At 39.6% G+C, this 10,589-nt stretch overlaps 1 protein-coding gene across 1 annotated transcript; it reads left to right on the forward strand.

Annotated features, from left to right (window-relative positions):
• Positions 1-580: 580 nt before the first annotated feature.
• rsph14 (radial spoke head 14 homolog) lies at positions 581-4,578 on the forward strand. The gene is made up of 6 exons (XM_016228893.1): positions 581-779; positions 939-1,041; positions 2,136-2,254; positions 2,341-2,566; positions 2,681-2,817; positions 4,311-4,578. Exons 1-6 carry the CDS (start codon positions 581-583, stop codon positions 4,547-4,549), a joined length of 1,023 nt encoding a protein of 340 aa, XP_016084379.1. The 3' UTR covers positions 4,550-4,578.
• Positions 4,579-10,589: the final 6,011 nt, after the last annotated feature.

Raw genomic sequence — 10,589 nt, forward strand, 5'->3', positions numbered from 1 at the left:
CATCCTGTTGTTTATGTTATATTATCAACAAAAGTATTAGGCCGTACTGTAGATTAAAGCAAACTGTCTGTAAATCATCGAGCAGATCATAGTATATATTACTACATTGATCTGCTTTGAACACGCAGGCCCAAGAGACTAAAATAACCCCTGCACTGGCTTAAATCATGTCATTTAAAGCAGCCTTTCATCCTCTTTAGAGTGTTCGGTGAAGCCAAAAAAAAGTGCTTTTTCCCATAAAAGTGAGAGAGGTCTTAAACACTCAACATTTTCATTGATTCATTTCTGTATTACGGAGGAGTTACGGAGTTTACGTTACTGCCGGTGAACAGCGTTGCGTTAGTTCCGTAGTTACCATAGCAACCTAAGAAAATAATTACAAGCGGCGGACGATCCAATCCAGCGAAAAAGGTATTATTGTCCTTAACACCATTTGTTAGTCTGCAAATTATGATTTTGAATGCTCGTGCAAATGTATTAGGAATACTTATTTACATTTAGAATGTAAAATGTTGAAGGCAACTTTTCAGAGTGTAAATACATTGAATGAAATCACATCTGAAGCGCCCTAACGAAGAAGATGGCAAGCCCGCGGACATCCGAGCAGCCCCCGCCGCATATTGACCCCACACAGGCGCCGGTGGCTTTCGGTAGCTGGGCGATCCCGAAGCTGATGCTGGAGCTGCAGGACGCGGAGCTGTGTACCCGGCAGAGGGCGCTCGCTGCACTCTGCGGCCTCGTCCACGACCATGAGCGGGCCTATGAGGCCATTCTCAGCGGTAAACTCATCCTTATTAACAAATATATATATATATGCTAAATATTGAAGTGCTCGTTATTTCTTTCTACAATCTAATTATTAACAAAAACACTTTCAAATTGTTTCTACATCCTTGTGTAGGCCTACAGTAATGACTGTAATTTCTGTTCCTCATAAGGCTGTATGGAAAGACTTAAAATTTTGCTGCAAGATAAAGATGACTTAGTCAGGGTCAAAACTACTGAAGTGCTTTATGTGCTTGCTTCACACAGCTTGGGAAGGTGAGTCATGAATCTGAGGGCCGACAGGTTTCTAGAGTTTTAGTTTGGGTAAGCTTTTGGCGTATGAATGTGCTTTGCCCCACATAGGCTATGTGTTATGTGATGCCAGTTTATTTCATACTGTTATAGTGTAAAACCTTAACAGGGCTCAACATTAGGGTCATATTTTGTCATATTTATATAATATTTATTATATATCTTTACAAAAACAATATATGCAACGAGATAAAAATATTAGTTATACTGTAATTAACGTTTGAATAACTTCAGAAGTTTGGGGACACAGATATTTTTTTGTATTTCTTTGTATTTACAGTAGCAAGGATGCATTAAACTGATCAAAAGTCACTGCAAAGACGTTTATAATGTTGCAAAAAATTATATTGCAAATAAGTTGTTTATTTTTTAATTTTCTGTTCATAAATCCTAAATATTGCCGTTTTCACATAAATATTAAGAAGCACAACAGTTTTCAACATTGATAATAATAATAAATATTTCTTGAGCAGCAAGTCAGCGTATTAGACTGATTTCTGAAGGATCATGTGACACTGAAGACTGCAGTAATGATGCTGAAAACTCAGCTTTGCATCACAGGAATAACCGCACCGATCTTGATTTTTCATGGCTGATTCAGATCTCGCCGCCACGTCTTTTACAAGCAAATGGGCTGATTCCAATATCGACCGCCAATATTTCAATATTTATTTGCTTTTTTATGCTAGAGACAAGAAAGAATGACAATGTGAATACATGAATGCTGTTTAAATGAAGATGCTGGCTCTAATTTGGCCGGTTGTCCGGTGCATCATATACAGTATAAATGACATTTAAAGACAGTTATTGTAAATTGTAATAATATTTCGCAATATTACTGGATTTACTGTCTTTTTTGATCAAATAAATGCAGCCTTTGATAAGCAGAAGAGAATATTTTGGAGCATTTTAGAGTGGCCAACACTTTGAAAATTGAATATTTAGTTTTACAAGGATGGATCTGATATTTTGAAACAATTGAAATACTTGCAACACAAGTCATTTTTGCCATTTTGTCCATAATTAAGTATTCAGTATTGATATATGTGTTCGTACAGAGATGCCTTTCTGAAATTTGACATTGTGAGTCCCCTCGCAAACCTGATTAAGGACCCTGAGAATGCCTGTCGAAAAAACGTGCACCAGGCACTCAACAGGATCGCTGAATTTCCCTCAGGTGACTATTGTTTCTTATGCTTCTTATACAGTATTTGTATTTCAGAAGCTTTTCATTTGACGAGTCCTCTGTCGTGTCCTCTACAGGAGCAGTGTTTATGGTGTCTATGGGGCTGGTGCCCAAACTGTTGCTGAAGGTCTCAGATGAAGAAGAGAGGATCCGTGCTTTAATTCTCTCCACACTGAGCTGCTGTGTGAGTGTGGACGCCCTGCCTGCGCTGGAGAGTGGTGCGGTTCCTGTCCTGAGAGATCAGCTCGCTCACTCCTCCGCCGCCATCCGCCGGGCAGCCACATCTGCGTTAGTGGGAATCAGGTAGGCAACATGGTACACAACAATCTAGTTCGGGTTACGTTCACTAGGGTGAGAGATCAGAGACTCTTTTAAAATAAAAAGCATGCATTTACTGTATCTCCTGTTCCCTCTTAGTGTGCCTGCAGATGGGAAGATGAAGGTGTGTGAGGAGAATCTTCTGCCCATATTAGTCAAGCTGCTGTCGGATGACGACCAAGGAGTTGTTGCTAATGCTGCAGGGACCATTATGAACACAGCTGTTATCACTAAGGGTCAGCACAAAATCAAGTTTCAGCTGTGCATTTTTGTAATTTATGAGCCAAGTTAGAAACATGACAAAAAGCATGAGTTGGTGAAGTTAGAAACATTTCAACATCTATTATAGTACTGTATGTAAATGTTAAAGGGATCGTTCACCCAAAAAAGCAAATTCAAATGACGTTTTTTATTTTGTTGAACATGAATGTAGATGTTTTGGTAACCGACATTCTTCAAACATTTTCTTTTCTGTTCTGAAGAAGAAAGAAAGTCGTACAGAGTCATGATGTGGGTGAATAAATGATGACAGAATTTTCATTTTTGGGTGAACTACCCCTTTAAAACCTCCAGATGCGGCTGATGTTAGTTATATGCACATACGTCGGATCAGGGGTTTTCAGACTTTTTGATGCCACGGTCCCCCAAATATGATGGTCCCCTTGCAAGGGGCCCGCTAAAGGCAGCTATATATTTTCAAGTATAAAGACCCTTTTTACAGTCCAAAACAAAATCTGAAAAATCAGGTGCTCAGCCTGAACTGTAGAGGAGATTCAACTCAAAACATTTATTTATTAGAAAATGAAGAAAAATGGGCAACACTCACTCTACAACAGTCTTATTTTAGTATCATGAGATACTATTATAGTTTTTATTCATATTTTGAATTTGTTTTTATTGTTATATTTTTTGTTTTTGTAAAGTTTTAGTTAAATTTTATTGTTTTTTATTAGTTTAAAAAAATGTCTGCATAGTTTTTATTATTTTATTTCAGTTTTAGTTATTTTAACATATTAAATTGAACTAAATTAAAATAAAATAACATGTTGCCTTGGCAACTAGCTGACATAAAATAAATGTAGCATTTTTATATTTTATTTCAGTTAAAGTTAATTTTTTTAAACTATAACAACCCTGGTCTACAAACATAAACTTGACTGTATTATTATTATTTTTTTTTAAACTGATGTTTCGGCCAGCATCGTTTTAAAAGAAACTTCAACAGGTGTGTGATTCTAATAATGTAAGTGGCTTCCAAAGGAAAGAAATGTCTAATTCTATATTATTCTATTACTTGATTAGGTCCTCTAGGAAACGTGTATCTAGAAAGATATCACACAGATGTTGTTTAAAATGTTGTGCTACAGGTTTACTCAAATCGCCACACTTTACAGTGAGTGAAAAACAAAAATGTTATAAATGAGTAAAATAATACCTGGAGAACATTATTACATTTACATCTTTTTTACTCACCATTAAAGTAATTTTAGATGTATAAACCTGAAGAGAAACGTTGACTGCAGAATAAAATATTTTTTATAATTTCTGATCAGTAAGAAGATAGTAATAATACCAGAATCTAGTTTTTCCCCCCACTATTTATTCTCTGAACTTTCCTCAGCCCTTAGCACTCCCTTGTGGCCCTCTGGGAGTCCTGGACCCCAGTTTGAAAACCCTTAGATTAGATTAAACTAGGCTAGGCCAGATCTCATTGTCTTCCTGTTTCCAGGTAAAACCGAATCACTGAACGCAGGTGCCATCACCCCTCTGCTGCAGCTGGTGGGGAGTGAGAATACGGCGGTGTGTGCCAATGCCCTCCGTGCCCTTACAGTCCTGGCAGAGGTTCCTAGGGCCCGGGCACAGCTGCTGGAGCATGTGCCTCTGCTGAAGAGCAGACTCACACACCCTAAAGCCATCATCCACAGAGCTGCATCCACTGCCATTGAAGTCATCTCCTGGAAACCATGAGAGAAACAAGAGTTCTAGACCCGGTGGTGTGATATAAAAGAAAGAATTAGCCTCATAAAACACACTCATTTTGTAATAATAAAAAAAAAAGTTAAAAGAACAGAATAATATTAAGAATTCTGAAGGATGTGACGTTGTTTGTTTAGAACGCAAAATCTAGTATAGATAAGCCGCTTAGTGACTGAAATGCTTTATAAATGTTCATTAATATAGTATAAACGTGATAGACGTGTATTGAAAGGAAAACTATGTCATATTCTTTTGGTGTGGTTTAATCCCAGTGCAGTGTAAATATGCAGTGTCATGTTTTCAGAAAACCCCTCGGTGCGGTGAATGGATTGAACCAGCGGTCAACGGCAGCGAGCACGTTCTCGCTATCTGTCACACGACAGATACATGTTTGTGGCTGCTATTTGGCAAGCAGTCCGAGCGAATACAGCGCTCACGCCGAGTTTGGTTTGCCCGCTCTATTCTACAAAGGCATATTTATTTTTGTGGAATTAAGCGGGAGGATTATATCGCAGGGAGGAGTGCGCGTGGAGGCTGTGTATTTTGGGATCATACTTGCTGGATAGGTAAGTTTATACTTCACATACAGTATCTGTTTGAATAAATTCAGGTGAAATTATATTAGCCAGCGCAAGAAATGCTCCAGGATTCAACCACCATGAGTGCCTGGTTTGGTACTCAGACACATCTATAAAATATCGTATTAATTAAGGTTAATTTTTCAAGTCTACGGTAATATTAAAGTAATCAGAGCAAGTGCAGGTTATGGCATACGGTGTTGTGTCTGGCTATTCTTCAAACTAAAATCACAAATCGCCACAGGATTGATGTAACGTTAGTCTGAGAGATTATGGCAGTGGATGATGTGATGCTTTTACATAACACGAAGCGACAGAGCCGGAGAACAGGTGCCTATGGCAAGCCATTTCAACACTTAATAGTATCTGTTTCATATGTTACTAGCACTTGAATGTTTTTAGTAAAAAATAATTAAGCGACTAGAGTCTATTATCAGCTGTTGCCTAATAATTTCTTGATTTGCTGCTGTTCATCATCATAGTAGCGGCAAGTAACTATTCCATTGTAACCGGTAACAAATAGCATATTTGCAATTTGGCAAAGATAGAAATGACTAGCATGTGTTTTAGTTGTTGCTGGTGCTTATTCCAGTTTTATGCATTAGATGCTAACTATCCCAATAGTTGCTATAGTGTTTATTCTAGCTTTACTTTTACTAGCGCTAATACTTCTCCATCCTATTTATTAGATACTAGTCTCCCTGGCCTTGTGATGACTTGGAATTGCAATGGGATTTAGAAGTATAGGTCAGATGTCCAGATATTGAACATGTAGGCCTATCTGATTTAAAACCACATTGGGAAGTGGCTCAGAAGGATGCAAAAAAATCGATTTTTGTGTTTACACATGTGTAACAATATTTGATCTGTGTCACATGAGTAAAAAATTGGATTTATTTTTTGTGCCAGTGTAAACGCAGCTTATGAGACAGAGGTATCTATCCCAAATATTACTAGTAACTAACTACTAATTTATATAATTATTAGTTTATTTCTCATTAGTTACAACTGCTTTCTCAGGGTTTCCGTGGGTCCTTACAAAGTCTTAAATTTAGTTTTATCAAGTTTAAGGCCATAAAAAGTCTTTATTGTGCAATAAAGTCTTAATTATGATTTCAAGAGGTCTTACATTTGGGGACGGAAAGACCAGTGTTGCGATATAGATTTATATGACGATTAAACTTCAAAAGGCTGTGATTTCATTGAATAAGCATGAGCGCTGCACATATTAAGGTCAGGTGTTGCACTGCTTTGTGTACTGTCGTTACCGGGAAACCGCATTTATTATTTATATAATTTATAAAGTTTATTATTTTGTGAAAACCTGTATCTGAACTGTAAATCATGCTTTTATTCCTTTTACAGTTTAATATGTTACCATAGATACTGCCCTACCCCGCTTATATGGTAGTAATTTTATTTGTGCAAGTCTTAAAGGGGTCATATGATGCGAGTTCAATTTTTCCTTTCTCTTTGGAGTGTTACAAGCTCTTGGTGCATAAAGAAGATCTGTAAAGTGGCAAAGACTAAAGTCTGAAATCCAAAGAGATATTCTTTATAAAAGTTAAGAGTCAGCCACGCCTACCTAAAACGGCTCGTTCTAACACGCCCCCCCCCATATCTACCTCACTATGTGGGAAGATTTGCATAACACTGCCCAAATGTTCACGCAAAGAAAGAAGGCGTAACTTTTATTCTCACTGTAGTATTGTTGCCGCTGCCGCCATGCCGTGGAGACGCTGTGTTTCATTGTGAAAGCGAAACTACTTTGTTTGGTCTTCCAAAAGAAGACGATATCCACTTCGTCATGCCTAGAGCTGATCCGTGCTGGTCGCTGAGGGAATACATCAACTTAGTGCTGTGGCTCACCGGATCGGCTTTCACCGTGGACTAGGGCTGGGTATCGAGTTCGATACTTTTGAGGCACCGACCGAATTGCCTCGATACCATCGAGTATCGAAAAACGTCTTGTCGTTCGGTACCAAATTTCGATACCTAAGGGGTTAATCTCATCAGCGTCAGTGAGCCAATAAGCCTGCAGCACTTGCCGGTGTGTTCGACTAGAGGCGCGGCGCAGATCGATCATCCGCGAGAGCGATTCGAAAGCGCACAGAGCAGTCTGCTCTCTTTAGCTCTCGTGGTACTGTAATACCACCAGTATAGAGTAGCGCGGGCGCTGCGTGGAGTTCCGATCATATGCAGATGTCCGTTCATACTAACGTTACACGACCGAAAGCGCGTTATGTGACCATTCATGCAAACTGTAGCATCATGCTACATAAGACAATAAATCAGATTTATATTCCGCTTTTACTCAAAACTCACTTTAAACCACCATTGAGTGTTTGTAATAACTTCCAATTGCCGTCTAACAGGGCCGGATTTACACATTGCTCAAGACATTGAGCAAATAAATATAACAAACAATAGGGTAAAAAATGACAAACTATTTTCATGTCTAACACCTTTTTTTATGTAGGCTACGGAAATCACACTTTCTTTCTCCCAGTCTCTCTCACAGACGCACACACAGTGCAGACACGCGGAGACGCAAACAGAAATTCTTGTCAGCGCTGCACCGTGAATTTATCAGTAAAATAGTTTTGCAGCTGGAAAGCTACATGACATTTCTCAGTAGCGAGGTTCATGAAGGAGTTTAACTTAAAGATTCGCTATTAGTAGACGCTGCTGCTGAACGCTGCTGAGAGACGCATAGACGCAGGTATTCACACGCACTTTCTCTCTCTCTCTAATAACCGCATTAGACTGCATTAATAACTGAGTAAGCCTGCATATCAATGGCTCAAGCCTCTGTTATCACAGAGATGAGTCTTTGAGTTTGTATAAACATCAACAAGCAGAAAAATAAAACCAAATGTTTTTTTTAGATAATGTAATCTTGTTAAAATTGATTTCATAAAATTGGTATCGAAAAAAATATCGTTCAGTAACCGGTATCGAAGTCAAAGTATCGGTATCGATATTGAAAAATTTTGAATGATACCCAGCCCTACCGTGGACGAAGCCCGGGGTCGTCACATGTGGTTGCCGCTCCTTCGTCGGATCCGCCGGCCGCGCCGTTCTCGGCCCCGCCGCCTTTGCTCACTCTAGCCCGGCCTCAGCTCACGCTAGGCCGCAGTGTTTTTCGTTGTGAAAGCGAAACTACTTTGTTTGGTCTTCCAAAAGAAGACGATATCCACTTCGTCATGCCTAGAGCTGATCCGTGCTGGTCGCTGAGGGAATACATCAACTTAGTGCTGTGGCTCACCGGATCGGCTTTCACCGTGGACTAGGGCTGGGTATCGAGTTCGATACTTTTTAGGCACCGACCGAATTGCCTCGATACCATCGAGTATCGAAAAACGTCTTGTCGTTCGGTACCAAATTTCGATACCTAAGCGGTTAATCTCATCAGTGTCAGTGAGCCAATAATCCTGCAGCACTTGCCGGTGTGTTCGACTAGAGGCGCGGCGCAGATCGATCATCCGCGAGAGCGATTCGAAAGTGCACGGAGCAGTCTGCTCTCTTTAGCTCTCGTGGTACTGTAATACCATCAGTATAGAGTAGCGCGGGAGCTGCGTGGAGTTCCGATCATATGCAGATGTCCGTTCATACTAACGTTACACGACCGAAAGCGCGTGTTATGTGACCATTCATGCAAACTGTAGCATCATGCTACATAAGACAATAAATCAGATTTATATTCCGCTTTTACTCAAAACTCACTTTAAACCACCATCGAGTGTTTGTAATAACTTCCAATTGCCGTCTAACAGGGCCGGACTTACGCATTGCTCAAGACATTGAGCAAATAAATATAACAAACAATAGGGTAAAAAATGACAAACTATTTTCATGTCTAACACCTTTTTTTATGTAGGCTACGGAAATCACACTTTCTTTCTCCCAGTCTCTCTCACAGACGCACACACAGTGCAGACACGCTGAGACGCAAACAGAAATTCTTGTCAGCGCTGCACCGTGAATTTATCAGTAAAATAGTTTTGCAGCTGGAAAGCTACATGACATTTCTCAGTAGAGAGGTTCATGAAGGAGTTTAACTTAAAGATTCGCTATTAGTAGACGCTGAGGTCTCGTCCCATTCGTCGATATTTGTGATATCACAAATCCCGGAAAATATGCATTGTAGTCCAAACGAGTCGTTCCTTGTAGTTTTTGAAAAGGGATTTCTGTTAAATAAAATATCTCCTTTTGAAGTGGACTTTGAGCTTTGTAACTTTGCAGATATTTTTTATGCTCAAACAGCAACATTACAGACTAAATAAAGTTGAAAAAGTGAAAAAGCATAATGGACCCCTTTAAAGTCTCAGCTGCTTGGATTGAGCTGGGCAGGTCCACCAGGAGGGAACAGTTAATGTGGAAGACCATTAAAGTTTTATCATAGGTAGAATGCAAAATGTTTCCCGCGTGTGTTGTCAAACTGATGAAGATGTTTTCTTAATTTGCTGGTGTTTTTTCAATTTGCATGTGTTTTCTTAAGTTGCAGCGCGTTGAGCTCTCTCGGCCACCGTAAAATCCAGATGTGTGCAGCTACAATGCCGGCAGTTCTGACTCATGTAAGTACGCTTTCATTTAAAGAATTTGCCACTGATGATTCAATTCAGAGTTGCCTTCTCTAGTGCAGCTCAACCAGGTCTCGTCCCATTCGTCGATATTTGTGATATCACAAATCCCGGAAAATATGCATTGTAGTCCAAACGAGTCGTTCGTTGTAGTTTTTGAAAAGTGATTTCTGTTAAATAAAATATCTCCTTTTGAAGTGGACTTTGAGCTTTGTAACTTTGCAGATATTTTTTATGCTCAAACAGCAACATTACAGACTAAATAAAGTTGAAAAAGTGAAAAAGCATAATGGGACCCCTTTAAAGTTTCAGCTGCTTGGATTGAGCTGGGCAGGTCCACCAGGAGGGAACAGTTAATGTAGAAGACCATTAAAGTTTTATCATAGGTAGAATGCAAAATGTTTCAATACAAGCATTTCAGTCAAATGTAATTTATGCAATATTTCAAACCTTTAACCCACTTGGGAAAATCAACCCATGGCAACAGTTTAAAAGTAGCCCACATCTGTGGAAAAAACGCGGACTTAACAACCCTGCATCCATCAATAGCTACCGGGGTCAGCTTTGACTGATCACAGGTCGAGAATAAGGAGAGATGACTGACAAGACCATGCTGGAGTATTTGCTGCTCAACAGATTCTGAGCTCATTGACAAATATCTGATCTTGTAAGATGTGCTCCCTTTACACAGAGTGCGTGTGATCGCGAAATCGAAAGTGAAAGTAAACAGCGCAAATGCTCATTCAAAAATATTTAAATACACCGCATCCTGAGAGCGGCTCCCTGATGCGCCAAAATTATAGAATGTTTAAAGGCGTGGACACGAAAATCGCGGGAGCGAAACACATGTTGCGGGAGCAGGCGGCAATG

The sequence above is a fragment of the Sinocyclocheilus grahami genome, unplaced genomic scaffold (assembly GCF_001515645.1).
Source record: "Sinocyclocheilus grahami isolate Dianchi unplaced genomic scaffold, SAMN03320097.WGS_v1.1 scaffold345.1, whole genome shotgun sequence".
Lineage (NCBI taxonomy): Eukaryota > Metazoa > Chordata > Actinopteri > Cypriniformes > Cyprinidae > Sinocyclocheilus > Sinocyclocheilus grahami.